The sequence below is a fragment of the Phaseolus vulgaris genome, chromosome 1, assembly GCF_051622355.1.
Source record: "Phaseolus vulgaris cultivar YP4 chromosome 1, ASM5162235v1, whole genome shotgun sequence".
In the NCBI taxonomy this organism is placed as follows: Eukaryota; Viridiplantae; Streptophyta; class Magnoliopsida; order Fabales; family Fabaceae; genus Phaseolus; species Phaseolus vulgaris.
In genome coordinates this window covers 4034871-4053365 of record NC_143498.1, presented here as the reverse complement: position 1 = coordinate 4053365, position 18495 = coordinate 4034871, and the positions used below count along the sequence as shown (strand labels likewise).

The window sequence follows — 18495 nt, the reverse complement described above, 5'->3', positions numbered from 1 at the left end:
ATTTTTTCTATTCACATAACAATTGTTACATTAGAAAATTATTAAATAAAAAGATAAAAAACAATTAGTTTATTCTTTTAAAAATTTAAAAATATTATTGATATTTAAATTAATTTTTATTATTTAGTTAGTTTAAATTAAATATTCTTTTAAAAATTTAAAATTATTATTAATATTTAAATTAATTTTTATTATTAATAAATAGTTTATAAATTTGGTATTTAACTTGTTTCTAAGATTTTAAGATTTCAGCATGTGGTAGCAAGTTAGATATTAATTGAGAAACTATTTATCAATCATAGAAATTAATTTAGATACTAATAATTTTTTTTAGTCTCTAAAATAGTATATAATCTAGTAATATAATAACTAGTTATTTTTTTTTCTATAAAATTAGTTTTTATTTAATAATTTTCTAGTAGTAGTATTATCTCATATTACCATAAAAAAATTAAAGTAAGCATTTGTTGTTTTAGTTTATTATAAAAAATTGTTTGACAATTTTCATTTATAATATTAATGTAAACTCATCACCACTACAAGAAAATCATGGAATAAAAACCAATTTTTAGAGACAAAAAATAATAAGTTGTTATAGTAACTAAATTATAAATCATTTTAGAGATTAAAAAAAAATTGGTTTCTAAATAAGTTTCTATTATTGTTAAATGGTTTCTAAATTAGTGTCTAATTAGCCACCAAGATTTTTGTTAGTTATTATTTAGATTCTCTAAAATGGTTTCTAATTTAGTCACTATAGCAACTAATTATTTTTTGTCTCTAAAAATGAGTTTCTATTTCATGATTTTCTTGTAGTGTACCATTGATGAGCTTGAATATAAAGTATATGCAACAAATAATATAACCAAGAGATAAAGAGAAAAAACAAATTGTGATGTTTTATATATAAAATGGGATGGGGAGAGAGCTAAAGATAAAAAAAAAATTGTTATATGATTATATAAATTGTTATATGAATAATAAAATTTTAACAGTAATGTTGTTATATAATTTAAATATTTGGTGAGGTACAATGCAACCCACAACTGACAGATTTAAGAAGTGCATCATGCATTGACATTATGTGGATGATTTGGAAGGTGTACAACAATGGTAGATATGATAACTCTATTTTGTTTGACTATTCTCTAGCTACTGTGAAAACTAAGGGATTATAGGAAACAACATTCGGGGAATTTGGTGCCTTAAAACATTTTAACATCAATATCTATCCCACAAAGGTAAATAAGGTCATAAATGTTAGTTGAAGACATCCACCATTGAGATGATCAAAAGTAACATTGATTGAGATGATCAAATGTAACATTGATGGAGAAATACATTGTGTGTTAGCTAGTATTTAGCATGGCAAGAGTGGGGAATACATTGGAGAATCCTTGTCATGAATAAGCTATCAATGTAGAGGTTGGTTTTATCTTTGGATTTAAACAACTCTACATTAGTCACTCAAACTTTTAAGCATCACAACATTGTGTCTTGAGATATTAGGAAAAATTATAGGGATACATCTTACGATTACACACATACACAAGGAAAGAAATAAATGTGCAAATAGATTGGTTGATATTAATGATAACATGGTCTCTTTTTTTTGAGTCATTTAGTTAGTATTGAAACCAAACCAGATTAACCTAGACCCATTATGCATTTTTTTAGGTTTCTTAGTCAGACAACAAAACATTTTTTCTTAGTCAGACAACAAAACATTTTTTCTTATATTTGACAGAATAAACATATGGATACATTTTTTGTTAACTAGGCTGAGATTGAACTATGAGTTTTGGGAATAAAAAGACTTTTGGTGTAACTACTATTTTTAGAGTCTAAGTACAGTACCATTTTTGTGAAAGGTGTTTAGCTTGTATAATTATTTTGAGAATATTATTAGTTTTTGTATAAAGCTTGAAACATTTCTTAAATATCATAAATAATTCATTTTTATTTGTTGAAAAAGAATACTCAAGTGGAGTTGAGTTTTTTTTTCCCTGTTTACCTCTTTGTGTGGAGTTGATTTTTGTAGAAATTAGTTTACTCGAGTTTAGATTTTCTTAAATTATTGTTGTTTGTGTTATGTGTTTATGGACTTTTAGTCCTCCCATGATTTTTTTTTTATCCAATTTATCATCATCTTCTAAGCATTAAGCTCAAAGATGAAATCTTAATAAAAAAATTATAAGAGATTAGTTAATTAAGAAAATAAAAATATCACTACTAGAAAATCATTAAATAGAAATCAATTTTAGAGAAAAAAAAATTAGTTAATATATGACTAAATTAGATATTATTTATAGACTAAACAATTTTTGGTATCTAAAGTAGTTTTTAACTTTATAAACTAGTTTCTAAATAGGTATCTAATTAGATACCAATTTATAAATTAATTTATAAATTTTATTAATAATAGAAAATACTTTAGATAACAATAATTTTTTTTATTCTCTAAAATAATATCTAATTTAGTCAATATAATATAATGATTAATTATTTTTTGTCTAAAATTAGTTTCTATTTAATGATTTTCTTGTAGTGTATTTATTATATTAATATGGGTATAACTATTTAATAAGGTTAACAAATTCTAGTTACAATATACTTTAAATGACTTTAATACCATATTAAGAGATAGACTTTAAGTTTAACTCAAACTTACAAAACTGACTCATAAGGTAATATTTGAGCCCACCTATATACTATGAAATGTCATTATCTCTAGCCGATACGAGATATCCAATACTAGTTGAAGTATACTTTTGGTTTTCAAGTAAATCTCGTTGATATTCCTAACACTTTAACTTTCCCACAATTAAGTAAAAGAATTTATAATTGAACTTCATGTGATATATAACTATTATGGTTCAAAGTTTAAAAGATTTCAAACTACAACATTATTTTTAGTTTTGTTTTTCATAGTAAGAGATTTACTTTATAAGCCCTAATTAGTTGTATGTTATCTTTTAAATCTTAACTAATATACTATCTAATATTTACAACTTGTATCTTTTTCAACTAATTTCAAATACCACAAATATATATCTCTTTGTTTTTTCTAAGATCTTGGATAATTTTATTTAATCTTAATCTTTTTGTTAGTGATTAATAACCCTATAATCAATTTTATAAAAGTTATATTACCTCTTAATAGGAAATCAAATTACTAATTAGTGATACACAATCTCCAACCTCAAGTTAATGAGGCGAAGAGGTTTATCCAACGAAAATTAATACAATGAAAGTATTTTACTTCTCACAAAATTTTGACATTGTCATTTTTGTTGAGAGCATTGATCTTGCAACATTTGACATACCATTTTCAAATAAAAGTTATCTCGTTCACTCTATTACTAACCTTAACTTTGAGATTTTTTTTGAAAAAAAACAAGAAAAGGAAAAAATAATTACAATTTTTAAAATCATATATAATTTAATATACTTAATTGTTAATCCTTAAAATATAGAAATACTTTTGTTTTAGAGATGAAATGTATGTTTGTTTTGATGTATTAGAAAACAAATTATTTAACTGTATCTATTTTTATTTAACATAAACAAAAGAATTATATACATTAATTTTTATTTTCTTCAAAACATGGTTTGTATTTTTTATTTTATATTTTTTTCCAACAATTTTTTTTTGCATGATGCAGGTGATTGGTATAACGATGCATTATATGTTAATTTCTAAAAAACTATTCTAGTTTAATGAATTAAACTTGTCCATTTACATAATATTTTTATAGAGTATTTAAGAGATTGTAAAATTAAATGATCACTCCTAAAATTTAGTCTATAAAAAATTCTATCTTAGATTTTATACTAGTTTTTAATAATTTAAACTTATGTTTTACATGATATTTTTATAAAGTATTTATGGTTTTATCAAAGTAGTAGGTACCAACACTTAAAAAAAATTAGGATCGACGAATTAATGAATACTACAAGATTTTAGTACAAAGTATTTTCCATATAAATATAAAAAATTAATCTAACAATATTTTTAAACTATTTTTTACTGTTATATAAAGAAATATATATCAATTTTATTCATAATCAATATATAGAAACACATCACTAATAATCTTTAAAATAAATTTTGTTTAAAATAAAATAATTTAAACAAATTTAAATATTAAATTTAAAAACAATAGAACTTAAAGACACAATTAAAACCCACTGTAATAAAAATAAAAACTATATAAAAAGTTGCATTTAATACTCTTCTTCACCTATATTTTATAGGTAGACAGATAGGTGCTATAACACTGATAAGATACGTGTTTGGTCAATTTGACTAAAAGTTAGTTGAAGAATTAGCATTTGCTTTTGAACAAAAAAAATTATATATGAAAAGATCTTACCAAATAAAAAAATGCAAGATGACAAAAACACTATATTTTCCATATAGGAGCATCATGTGCTTCTAAAATAAAAAATAATAAGGTAGCTTAGGATGTCATGTGCTCATTTTTTTTATTATTTCTATTGTTATTATTAATATGATGGTCATGTGCTTTTGATTTCCATTATATTAATATTCCTAAATCATACAACACATGCACTACTATCCTAAGTATATATATAATACATGTTACAAAAGTATACTTATACAATAAACATGTAAAGTTTACCAAGGGTGAGTGAAAGTCTCATGATCATCTCTCATCAATTTTATATTTTTTTAAATAATTATATTGTTAATATAAACATGGATTCACTTTGTTAATAACAAAAATATGTTAGAAAAACAATTCAATTGATTGATATAATGTTTAGACATTCCACAAAAAAATCTTAAACCACTCTCCTTGCTTATGTGTCTTATTAATTATACTTTTTTATTCACAAAATTTAAATAACAAGATATTATTTTAATCCAATGAGATGATGCATTAGTTAAATACTATGCGTGAGAATTCTTATTTAATATAAAATTTTGTATTAAATTTTTACCACGTAGAAAAAAAAATTAAACTAATAATAATTATCACATTAGAAAAAAAAAACCTAGTTTCATTTGTACCATAATTTTTTATAGGGTTAAATATATTTTTCTTTCTTATTCTATAATATGAATTTGTTTTTTTTTCAAATTTTAAACTATCCAATTATTTGTATTATGAAAATGATTGAAACATATTATTTTGTACGTGAAATTGACTACTAAGAATTTTATCAACTCATTAATAGTAGTTACAGTGAATAGCAGTCTCCAATTAAAACAACAATAAATTTTGGTAAAAAACTAACAATTATTTCATAATGATTTATTCTAACCATTTTTATACTACATGTATCTGTATAGTCTAAAGTTTAAACCAAAAACGAAAACAAATTTTGTGTTTAATATAATAATAAAAACATATTTAATCAATCCTTAATATAATAATTAATGTGAATGGAACTCAAGTGTGAATTTGACATCCTAAGCAATTAGGTAGCATAATCAAGTGGGTAATTAAAATAATTAAGCTGAGTTTAATAACAAAAAGTAACATTTTATTTAGTACCCTCTTTTTCCCTTGGGATGAAGTACCTTTATAATAAATATACAAGGTTTTAGCATTTTTCTCACTCACCCATTACATTTGACTATTTAGCAAAACCAATTGGCTTGACCAAAGTGGTGTTGTTGATTCATAATTATGATGTTGGGAATGCTTTAGGACAGATACAAACTGTAGCCCTTTAATAGGGTTAACACTTTGGGAGACTATCTTAATGGAAGGGGTTATTTACTGTGTTAAAGGAGAAGTTGATGGAGATGGCTTTCACTTATAAAACTCACCATAAATTCACATGAATACATATGTACTATGTATAAATTTTCTTATTCTTCAATCAATTTCGAACTTTTCTTTTGTACTAAATAAAACTATATCACTTTGGTTTCTTAAAAACATATGGATTTTATAAAATAAAAGGGGGAAAATTGTATTCAAGTTCCTAAATCTTACCTTTTTCACAAATATAGGTTTTAAAATTTAATATTATTCTATTGGTCCTTAATCTTTTCGAACACTACAAGAAAATCATCAAATAAAAATTAATTTTTTAGATAAAAAAATAATTAATTGTTATAGTGACTAAATTAGAAACCCTTTTAGAGACTAAAACAATTAGTAATTTCTAAATTAATTTTTATTATTGATAAATAGTTTTAAAATTAGTATCTAACTAGCTAACAAGATTTTTGCTATCAAATTTGGAATCTAAATAATGGGTAGTTAAAACCTTTGTAGCTAATTAGATATCAATTTAAAAATTATTTATCAATATTAGAAACTCATTTAGAAATTAATAATTTTTTAATATCTAAAATGGTCTCTAATTTAGTCAAATACAACAACTAATTATTTTTTGTCTCTAAAATTGGTTTCTATTTAATATTTTTTTTTGGAAGTACATAAATATTAAAATTTAATTTTGTTTCAATTAACCTTATCTTTTTTTATATTGTTTTTATGCATATTTTAATTATTTCTTAAAATTTCAATAGTTTAACAAATAATTATTTCTGTCAAACTAGAGTTAATTTACTGGTCTTAAATTTCATTCATGAATATTCTTCTTTCATTGTTACAATTCCATTTTAATCTTAAAGTATAAAAAAACAGAAAATGTATTAATTTATGTTCTTAATTATAAAATTATTACATTTCGATGTTTGGAAACGTGATTTGTAAACTCAAAACTAATGATTTGTTAGGATTTGAGAAAAAATAATAATTAAATTTCTTCTTTATAAGTTTAATCCCAATTTACTACAAGACTATTAAAAAAACAAAACCAAATTAAAGATGGTGTCTATTTATAAATAAAATAAAATTTTCAAATTTAATTATAATAAAATTAAAGTATAAACCATCTATCAATATAGAAGGTAAAGTTTAAGGCAGTTAAATACTTTAAAAAAAAAACACTCTGAATAAGTTTTAATGTTAATTACAAGAAATTTTAATTGAAAAAAGTATTCTTAAATGATTATATGATGTTACCTAATGACAAAAGGATGCAATAACTCTTGCAATAATGTTGATAAATCATACCACATATATTTTTTTTATACAGATCAGAAATCTGATTTACAAGAGATAAATATTGAATTAATGTAAACTGCAAAACCTTCTCTCTCAATGTTTATTAATTACATAACATATATATGTACATGTAATTAAAATTTGAAACCAAACAAAAATTTAGGTTTGTGAAGGAATAAAGATGAAACAACCATCTTTTGCTCTCCTTAAAAGCAGAACAAAACTGTGATCTATCACTGTATTATTATATAGCAATGTGGGAACACTAGCCAAGCATGTGTATACCTTTGCCCTCGAGTTATGTCATTACCCAATGAAGGACACCCCATAAAAGGAGATATATTCATAGATCTACTCTACATATGCACATCCTAGTATACCTATAACATTTATTTATTATTATTACTCATTATATTTTTATTTTTACAATAAACAAATTTAGTTGAAAATTGATTACAAATAAAATCTAATTATAATATGTAAATAAAATATATAAGTGGATGTTTTTGAAGATCTCTGATCGATCAGTGATGACATCAATTTACACGATACAAGTGATTGCAAACCTCATCTTATAAATCGGTATTGTAAGAATGAATTAGGTTAAAATTCACTTATTTAAAGTATATTGTTGGAGATCTCACATCGACTAGAGATTATGACATTTCATTGTATATAAGTGGGAGCAAACCTCAACCTCATAAGCTGATTTTATGAGTTGAGTTAGACTTAAAATTCACTTTGTAATATCTATATTTTTTTTTATAGTAAATGTAAAATTAAAGTTAAACTAGGATTAAAAGTTTAGTTTTGAATAAATTTTGGATGCATAGGAAGAGAAAGAATTTGAAGAAATATAGAAATGTGTGATGGTATATATGGACATGGGCAAAAGAAGTGAGTGAGGATTGGAAGGAGAATAAGACAGAGATGAGGTAGAATTTTTTGAGTGACGATTGTGTCACACTGTCACGTGCCAATGCATCTTTGTTCATGCAACCCACCACTTATTTGCTTTATTACCCTTTTAACTTAAAGAAAAGTGAAGCCAAACCAGAACCATAATTGTTGCTTATAAAAATAATAACTGCACTCTCTCTTTCTCTCTCTTCTTTTATGTCTATTCCCATCCAACATTAACTACTATTATCCTTTCATCTTATGGTAATAGCCCTATTGCTTTCAACATTTTTAGACTTCAACACGTTCACATTGAGTTGTTTTACTAGGTAATGGGGTATCCAAAACAAAACTTTGTAACAGCTGTTGTGCAAAGTTTATCATGAAAGAAGAACTTGGGGTTTAGATTAAACAACAACAAAGGTTGTGGAACCAAACATGTTCACATAAAAAGACACTCACATCCTTCTCAGTACAGCTACATCCCATGGTTTGCTGTGTAGGTTTCCATAAATGCCCTCTCCCAGGACAGTCTAGAGTAGAGTAGACCGTGACTCAAAACAAAACCAGTATACCATACTATAATAATAACATTAAATATTATCTTACTACAATATCAAAAATAATAAATATCACTCACTTATTTTGTCATCAAATTTGGTATATGGTACCATACAAATACACGTTGTTGGATTAGGATGTCCTTCACAAACTCCTTTTAAAATCCACAAAATCTTTAGTGACAAATACTCTAACAGAAGAACCAAGTAAGACAACTACACCAGTCAATTTTTTATGTATTAAATACAGTGTAAACTCGAGACTAAATTTTTTTAGTGTTGGATGTTTAAAATCTAAGCTTGAAAATACTTGAGGAATCCCGTGACATAAAGTTAAGAATAAGTTCGTGTGTAAGAATAAAGTTTGTGTTGTGTTTAGTATTTGGTATTTAGAGTGTTTGAAAGAAAATTTTGACAGTTTTGATAATGTTTTTGATTTGATTAAGATTGTTTTGAGAAGAAGATAAATGTGATTTTGTAAGAGAAAGAAAAAATGATGATATTTTGATAAACCATGTCGAGTCAGTTTCTTGCTCCCCACCAGTTCCTCTCTATCTCTCCAATTATTTTATCTTTGGCAAGACATCAACTCCCAAAAAAACAAAACCAGTGTGGTTTCCGGTTTCCAGATTCAGCTTAGCTTAGCTTTAAGGTGTCAAGCATATCTTCTATTTCTACTTCACCCCTCTTCCACAGTTACCTCTCTCTCTCTCTCTCTTTCTCACACATTTTCTCTCTCCACCCACATGAGATGTGCCTTACTTTTCCAAAGGGAGCAGCAACAACTTGTGTACTCTACTTCTTGTTGTTGTCCACAACCTCTCAGGAAGAGATGCCCCATGGCCAACACTTCCCTTGTTCCTTGAAGCCTAGTCTTGTTAATGCTATTATCAGTGTCTAGTTCTAGTTATCTGTGTGCTCTTTTATTGTATTTGTTTTTGGTTCCTTCTTTGTCTTGATGGATCTTGGGGTGGTGGGTTTGGAGGGGTTGGTGGGTTCAGACAGTAGTTGCGCCTTTGGTTCTTCTCTTGCTTCAGATCCTGAGACAAAACACAAGTGGTACGGATCTGGGGTGCTCAAGCAAGAGAGATCTGGCGCAGCAAGTGAAGATGAGTGGAGGACTTCAAAAGTGCCTAAAACTGATGACAACATGTCTGCTGCATCCAAAGCAATGCTCTTTCACCAGAGGAACTCTCTGCTGAGATCTAATGTCACGCTTTTCTCTGAGGGCCACAACCAACCACAAATGCTGAGCTTCTCTTCACCAAAATCAGAGCCTTTGCTGGTGGACAAGGCCTCCTTAAATGCCACATTGCCTTTTTCTTACCACCAATTGTCTAGTTACAGCAGAAATACAGGTACACCTTGGTCATGGGGGTTATCTCAGGAAAATAATAATCATTAATTGTTAATTAATAAAGGAGTGTTTTTTCTTTAAGGGTGTGTTTGGATTTGGATTTCGAATATGGGATCCCTTGTGGGGAGCCAAAATATTATGTGGGTTGTTACGGTCTGATTCTACAGTACCCGTGGAGGGTCTTTTCATGGAAATACATGAGTGGTCTCTGTTTGTGAGTCATGTCACAAGAAAGTAAAACAAAAATTCTTCCCTAGATGTGAAATCTTCCACTTCTTCCCGTTTTAGGAAGAGGGATTTTGGTAAAAAAAATTGCACGGTAAACTAGAGGGTACCAAATGAGAAAAACATATGAATAGCCTTATATAAAAAAAAAATAAAGTCCAAAATTTGATTGGTCGTGTTAATAGTATAGTCTCTTTCCCTAAAAAAATATCTCTGTTCCACTTTTCATGTCTTCCTCACACGAAAAATAAAGGTTGACTTGACTATTTTTTTTTTTTTTTTGAAATCAAAGGAGGTAAAGAAAATCAAATCATTGAACGTTTCACGCCATTGATTGAACTTCTGCCACCCCTCTTTTCGCCGTTTTCTTTTAAGCTAGGAAGTGACTTTTTTTTGTGTGTGTGTGTGTTCTGTTTTTTAAAGTGGTCAATTTTGTTAGTGTTTGCATGTTTTTTTGACCTTCTATGTGTTTATGTGTGTGCACAGGTTACAGTTCGGGAAGCATAAGCATGCATGGGGCTTTGTCTGGTATGAGAGGGCCATTCACGCCTTCACAGTGGATGGAACTTGAACACCAAGCTTTGATCTACAAGTACATCACAGCAAACGTCCCTGTACCAACTCATCTTCTCATACCCATCAGAAAAGCACTCGATTCTGCTGCCTTCTGCAACTTTTCAACCGGACTCCTCAGACCCAACACATGTATGTAATGTAACACTTTTATTACCCATCACAAAAAGAATCAGATAACCCTTTAGTCACAAGTGAGTTAATTAACTGTGGCCTTTAAAATAGCTCTATTTTAGTATAATTTAAAGGACTAATTTATATATTGTAGTTATGTTTGTGAAGATATTGTATAAAAGAATCACAAAACTTTATTTTTCTTTGAATGTTTTGGTGGTGGTTTTTAATCAAGGGTAGATTGTTAAATTGCATTTTCTATTCTAATTGGAGCAACAAAAGTAAGAATTGAGTCTAAGTTTTCTTCTTAAAACCAATATGAATGTGGTACAATTGAGAGGTGTCTGTGTCTCTTAAACATGTAGTAAAGAGATTCATTCCTGATCATATGTATGGAAGAACATTTGCCAGGAGATGAAACTCCAAGCAACACCTACTATGAATAAATTCGCGAGTTTAATAGCCATGAATCATGATAATGTAAAACAGTTTTATGCTCTTATCTGGGCACAATTCATCAATGTGAGTATAACTTTAAGTTAATTATTGTAAAAGTTACAGTTATCAGAGGTTTTTGTTGAATAACAGTATCAATTCATAGTCTTTCTCCTCACTAAAAGAAAAAAAAATGAGATTTATTTGTCTGGTGTGATGATGTTGATGATGATGTTGTTGTTTTGTGTGGCAGTGGGATGGGGAGGTTTCCATCTGGGATTCTCGAACAACACAGACCCTGAGCCAGGGAGGTGTAGGAGAACAGATGGGAAGAAATGGCGGTGCTCGAGAGATGCCGTAGTTGATCAGAAATATTGCGAGCGGCACATGAACAGAGGACGCCATCGTTCAAGAAAGCCTGTGGAAGGCCAATCAGGCCATGCCCTCACCACCACTACCACCACAACAACCACCACTACTCCTCCTAATGCTTCCTCAAACTCCATTGTGGTGCCCGGCAACAACAACAATAACAACACCTTTGCACACAACAATGTGCACCACCCTCTCCCATCTCATTCCTCTTCAGCCAACACCATCAACAGGTGAGTCACTCACAAACTTTGACTAATTACAATTCTTGTTATGTATGACTTTTAAGGTGTTTGTTGTAAAAGTTTAGAAATTTATCATGTGTGATTGAATAACAGTGTAAACATCCTTTACTCTATCAGTGCATTTAAATTAAATTCAAAGTTCAATTTGAGTGTGGTCCTACAAAATATTTTCAAATACTCTTCAAAGTTATGGGAACATATTGTGGAAGTATTGAAAGTTTGGTTGTAGTGTTGATATAAGTCACTTTAATACTTGAATTTATAGGATTCTAACTTTAGTCCCATGTTTTGTATAACTGTCATTCATTTTAGTGCTTTTCTACTGTGTTTTCCAACATGGGGGGTTATTATTTTCCTAAAGTTATGGGTAAAGTGAAGGAAGTTTTAAAGTTGGAACTTGGGGACTAAAGTAGGAGTTTCCTCGTTGTGGTTTGTTTAGGTAGTGTATGCAGATCTATGTGATAGACTTTTGCTTGGTGTAGGGATTTAGGACTTTGCACAAAATAGAATCAAAGAATCTAGCATTTCATCATCCTTTTGGGCAGAAAGGGACTGGTCAATGTAAATAGTGGTTGATTTAAGATTCGTGTCAGGGAGAGAAAAAAAGATGGTTCAAATTCTGTTACTTTATCTGTGTTTTAAAGATTGCTTTTGATTCTTTATGGAGTTTTTTTGGTGTGTTTTTGTTTGCACGCAGGATGTTTATGAGTAACAAAGAGAACAATAACAACGCTAGTGAGAGGATGCAGGATGGCCCTGCACTTCCCATGGTGCCTCCAACTCTTGAGCTGAAACCAAAGGACCCTTTCATGATTCATAAACACCAACTCCCATATGATGAATCATCCTCAAGGAACAACAATGAGTTTGGGCTTGTCACTTCTGATTCCTTGCTCAACCCTTCACAGAAGAGAAGCTTTGGTTCATCATCTTCACAAAAGGATGATTCTGAGTCCCAACAACAACATCATCCCCTCAGGCACTTCATTGACGACTCTCCCAAACCACAGTCTCATCATCACCATCATCGTTCTTCTGTGTGGCCTGAACTTGACAACATGCAGTCAGATAGGACTCAGTTATCAATCTCCATACCCATATCTTCCTCAGATTTCATGTCATTCGCTACCTCCTCACCCTCTAATGAGAAACTCACATTGTCACCACTAAGGCTTTCAAGGGAATTAGACCCCATTCAAATGGGGTTGGGAGTGGGAAGTGGTGCTCCCAATGAATCAAACACTAGGCAAGCCAATTGGATTCCAATCACTTGGGAGAGTTCTATGGGTGGTCCTCTTGGTGAGGTTTTGAACCTGAGTAGCAGTAATAACAACAGCAATGGAAGTGATCACTGTGGCAAGAACACTTCTGCTCTCAACCTCATGAAAGATGGGTGGGACAATAGTCCTCCCCTAGGCTCATCCCCTAACGGGGTGTTGCAAAAAACAGCATTTGGATCACTTTCCAATAGCAGTGCTGGAAGCAGTCCAAGGGCAGACAACAACAATAACAAAGAAAGTGCCAGTGCCACCACACTGTGCAATGCCTTGTGAAGTCCATTCCATACCAGAACAACAACAACTTTTATGACGGCATGATGGAAAGAAGAAGAAGGAGAAGGAGAAGAAAAGAACTTTGTTCTTTTGACTTTAATGATTAGTGAAGTTTATATATATTATAATATATAAATACATATGGTAATCTTAGAATTTGGAAATATGTGTTCTTGTTTATTAATACCTTGCCCTCATCATAATTTGGATATGTAGGTAGGTTTTTGGTTTGCTTGACTTTAATTTGTTTCTTCTTTTCATGCATTTTGGCAAAGTTTGTATTCTACTGTAAGTGATGTTGGTTGGAGTGTGTGGACTTGGTTGTTTTTTAAGGAGATGATGATGATGATGATGGACATGTTTTGGGGTCAAGTTGAGACCATGATTTTGCATGACTATAGTATATATATGTGTGTGTGAGTGAATGATATGACTAATTTGGTAGGGGTCACCACCCATGCACTTAGAAAAAGTTAATGCAAGTTTTGTCGTGGTCTTAAATGGAATAGAGATTTCTGATTCCTGGTTTTGGAGTTTGAAGTGGCTTTTGTTGTTCTTCTTCTTTAAGTTTGTTTGGGAATGGATTGGCGTTTGTGGAATGTGGACCACTCACTTGTGGTTCCCTTGCTTCTGTCCCTTTCACTCTAAGGTCTTTCAAAACCTTTTGGTTTCTACTACTCTGCATATTTTAGCATGAAACATAGGTATTTCTAGCGTGCTTAATTTAAATGGGTTAAGATTTTTACTAGAAATATATTCAAAAGAAAATAGAATTTAAACTCTTTTAAACTAATTTTATCTCATGAAAAATTCCTTTTTAATAGATTCTCGTGGATAAATTTCTTAAATATAAAGTCCAATAACTCGGCTATTTTTTTTACTATATGTCTTTTTATTATTGGGTTACAATAACACCATAATATTTAATAAAATTATATCATTAACAAAAAAAATAAATCCACAAAGGTCTATATTAAAATTCATTCAATATTGATGTCAACATACTCTAAACATCATAATTTATTTTTCTTATTATTTTCTCACAATAAGAACATCATTTTTAAGTAGATCCTATTTGATATTGTGGTATTAGATCATAAGACTTAATATAAGTATATCATTAATTAAATGATTTGACTATAGAAGTTTACACAACACACTCATTGTGAGAAAACTTATGTCTCAACTCCCTTTCTTTCTTAATATTCATAATTATTTTTTATTTTCTTTTATTTATTGACTTAACTTAATGTAATAATTAATAAATCTCTATTTAATATTGTGATATTTTTTTCATAGGAAAAAACTTACAAAAATAATGTAATTTTACATCAATATTATAAGAATGAACAATTTCAAAAAAATATAATAAATTTGAAAAAATTGTGTTCAAGCATCACAATTTCATTCCTCTAAAGTCATACTAAATCTATATAATTTTATTTCAAATTAAATTATGTAAAAGTTGTATTATGTTAATACCACTTTGATTTTATTATAAATTTAATGTTTAGGTAATGTTATTATAGGATATGACAATTTTAATATAAAAAAATACACAAAAGTCAACCTTAAACTCTATAATATTTTCTGAAATTGTCCATTTTTGTAACATTGGTGTAAAATTACACCATTTTTATATAAATTTTCCTTTCATACGTGTTAACTTCATTCGTTTTTATATTCACAGTTTCAATAATAATTCAATAGATCATATGTTTCCTCTCATTAAAGAAGTTGATCCAAGGACATTGAATCTGGTCTAAGAAAGATAACAATAATTAGAATTATAATGAAAATAATACAAAATGAAATGTAAAATTAAACTACAAAGTATTAGAGATGCCTGAAGCCTCTAGAAATCAATCTGGCATAAGTTGGGTGAAAATAGACACCAAAATTTTCTTCCTAAAGAGAACACTTTTTGCATATTGTCATTTTCGAACATTACAGCCACACCCTAAAATCCAAAGAAACACCATCATGTTCCAATGTTTAGTATAATATAATATCTTATGTTATGGGTTACTTGATATGTGTCCATACTCCATGTCCATTTTTTGTTTCTTTGTAGGGAGTAACTTGCCATTTGGTCACAGTTGAGCAAAAGTAAAATGAAGTGGAAATTGGGTACACAGAAACTGGACCATAAAACCTTTTCTTCTTCCCATCCCTCTGTCACTAAAACCATACATACTCTGCATTTGGATATAAAGAATTTTTATACAAACAGTTATCAGATAAGGAGCACACTGTTCTTATTCTTCTTTATCTTTAACATTTAAATTATCTCCTTGAATTCAAAGAGAGACAAGGAATCAAAGCCATGCATTTGTTCATATATTCTCAGATTAATTCCTTTCATTTCTTAAGTTTTCCATTCAAATTTCCTCTTACACTCTCAAATCTTTCAAATAATTTGTTTCTATCTAATATCCCTTGAAAAAGAAGATGTCTTTTCTAATTTATCTTATTTCAAGTTCTATATTGTAATTTTAATCAAGCTTAAGCTTTTTTATAATTTTACTTTTTTTTTATCTATCATCAATGATATTTTTTTACTTTAAATAACTAACCTATATGAAAGAGTTACTAACATATATAAAACTTCAGCAACTTGCAGTTGCATATTTGTTTTTTATATATTACATTTTCTAAAAAAGTTGTCTTTTAAGAAAAAAAACTTCTTCACTACTTTAAATTTTTAAAAACAGTAACTGCAAATTATTGTTTCTACTTATTAAATACATAAACTGATAAAAAAAAACCCTAATGAAATGCATGCGTTTCTAACATGCCATGGACAACAAACTAATCAATTTGACTTGCATTTGTTCCCTCTAACTTCTGATAAAAATTACAGATAGAAATTAGAATTACAATTCAATCTAACTTTTAAAGTTCATCAATTTCTGAAAAGAGAATGAAAAGGGGAAGGAAGAAAAAGAAAATAATGGTGATTTTGCAAGTAGCTCATAGCATGTTGTCTTCTATTGTTCTATGGTTTTGAAACCATGTTGTATCCGAGGGAACCAACAAGGAAAATGTCGGAATAGTTGTGTACTAAAAGTTATGTGTTTGGCATGTTTCTATGCAACAATCCTTTTTCAAAGTCATGTATCACAAAAAAGAAAGGTACTTCATTTTTCCATTTTTAGTACACTTTGAATGGTTTGGCCTTTTGTACTCAAATTGGCCACCATGTATAGATTACCCTGTGAATTCAATTATTGATTCATTGAGCTATTTAAAGTCAAAATTAATTGCTTTTATTGAGTGCTAGGGATTCATTTTTGTCAATGGTTTTTAGATTCAATAAATAAGTATATTTGGTTTTATTCAAATGCCTTGAAACTTTCTCTTATCATCTACACAAATTTCAAGTAGCATGTAAATAATTAGGAGGGATGGAAAATATTTTTTTTTTATCTTTCCATTGTTTCATTTATTTTATAAAATAGGAGGATAGAGGGTTTAATGTGGTGTTTATAGAAGAAAAAAGTCAACAAATTAAAGAAGAAGAAAAATAAGTTTTTCATTATAAAATAATTTAATTAACCTTGTTTTTTCATGTATCTCTTTCTTGCCATTGATATTTGTGTTTATATGCATGTTTTTCATTTTTTTTTTAAATAATTTTTTTTTGTCAAATAACTTTAGAAACATGTATTGTTTTTCTTTCCCTTATTTCTCTAGATCAAACGTACACATACACTAACTTTTTTTAGTGCGTATTTGCTGTTTGGTTCAACTTATTTTAAGAAATAATGATTTTCTAGTTTATACCAAAATTAGAAGAATGAGTATTTCTTTAAAAATAATCAAACCCAAATCAGCAAGATTTTTAAAATAGCGTGGATAATAACTTCTAAAATGTGTTAAAATATCAATTTAAAACTAATCAATTTCTAAAAATAGCAATTTGTTTGATTTTGATCTTTAGTTATATTTTTTACTTACATCAAGTATACGCCTTTAATTTAGTCATGTTCCTGCATGCAGATATTCGAATGGCCGCAAAACCCAAATAGCAGCTAAACAGGCTTCTTAATAGGCCATTGTTGTAGCCTTGGTCTTCAACTTGAGGCTTCTTCTTCCTGCACCCAACGTTTTTCTTTCTGCACCCCCACAATTTTAATATCCCAAAATTAACCTTGACCTATAATTTGAAAAGGGCACCGTGATAGACTTTCTTTGTCACTGTTCATCTTCATCATTGAATATCAATTGTTGGTGGAGGGTTTTTGTAATTGTTCAGAGCAAGATGGAGGAGTACGCAACGTTGCTAAAGTGTTGTTTGGGTTGTACAGGTAAGAGTTAAGTTTTTTTTTTAGGAGCATGGCGGTTATGGAAATTTTGGGGTTACCGGATATCAGGATCTGGTAATTTATTAAATTGTGTTTTCCAGAACCATAAATCTGGAACACTCCCGAATCCACGAATCCGAAACACTCCCAGAAGCATACATATGAAATTTTACCGGATTTCAAAAGTCGAAATTCTACCGGATCCTATGATATGGAATGTGAAAAAGGATTTACAGAAACAAAAATCCATAAAGAAAACTGATGTACAAATCCAAAAATATGAAGTTTTACTTATCTTTGTTAACAACACTCTAAATCACAAGAAAAATATCTGAAATTTGAAAGGAGGATGAGTTTTTGATTGAAAGTGTCGCGTCACTAGTGCCAAGAACCAAACGAAGACGTGCCTGCACGCACGACCGACACCCATCTACACTTTTTAAGGTTTTATTAGGTTAAGGGTAATTTTATCTTTGCATAAGAGTGTGGAGGTGCAGGAAAAAAACGTGGGGTGCAGGAAGAAACTGCTTCAACTTGATCCCAATACTCTATTCTCTTCATTCCACATGCATTTCTTCCTACACCGCTATATTTTTCTTTCTGCACCCTAAATTATTTCGAAATATCTAAATTATCCTTGACAATTTTAGGTGGCTCTAAATAGGAATGTTCCGTAAGCAAAAGGTGTTTTCATAATAGGAAATCTGAAATTTTTTTTTCTAGAATATCCTTTCCATAACACATTTTTTTTATTTTTAAAATGATAAATTCAGAATTCATAAAATGTGTTATGGAAAGA

The 18495-nt window shown here is 29.0% G+C and overlaps 1 protein-coding gene across 1 annotated transcript; it reads left to right on the top strand.

Annotated features, from left to right (window-relative positions):
- The first annotated feature begins 8701 nt into the window (after positions 1 to 8701).
- LOC137816585 (growth-regulating factor 1) lies at positions 8702 to 13761 on the top strand. Its single transcript, XM_068619783.1, has 4 exons — positions 8702 to 9873; positions 10584 to 10802; positions 11473 to 11824; positions 12534 to 13761. The coding sequence occupies exons 1-4, from the start codon at positions 9474 to 9476 to the stop codon at positions 13387 to 13389; spliced, it is 1827 nt and encodes a 608-aa protein (XP_068475884.1). The 5' UTR covers positions 8702 to 9473; the 3' UTR covers positions 13390 to 13761.
- Positions 13762 to 18495: the final 4734 nt, after the last annotated feature.

Excerpts from the sequence above, each read along its gene's own strand:
- LOC137816585 (XM_068619783.1), top strand. The coding sequence starts at position 9,474 with ATGGATCTTGGGGTGGTGGGTTTGGAGGGGTTGGTGGGTTCAGACAGT. Across the intron at positions 9,874-10,583 it reads TAGTTACAGCAGAAATACAG|GTTACAGTTCGGGAAGCATA; the intron begins GTACACCTTGGT and ends GTGTGTGCACAG. Across the intron at positions 11,825-12,533 it reads TCAGCCAACACCATCAACAG|GATGTTTATGAGTAACAAAG; the intron begins GTGAGTCACTCA and ends GTTTGCACGCAG.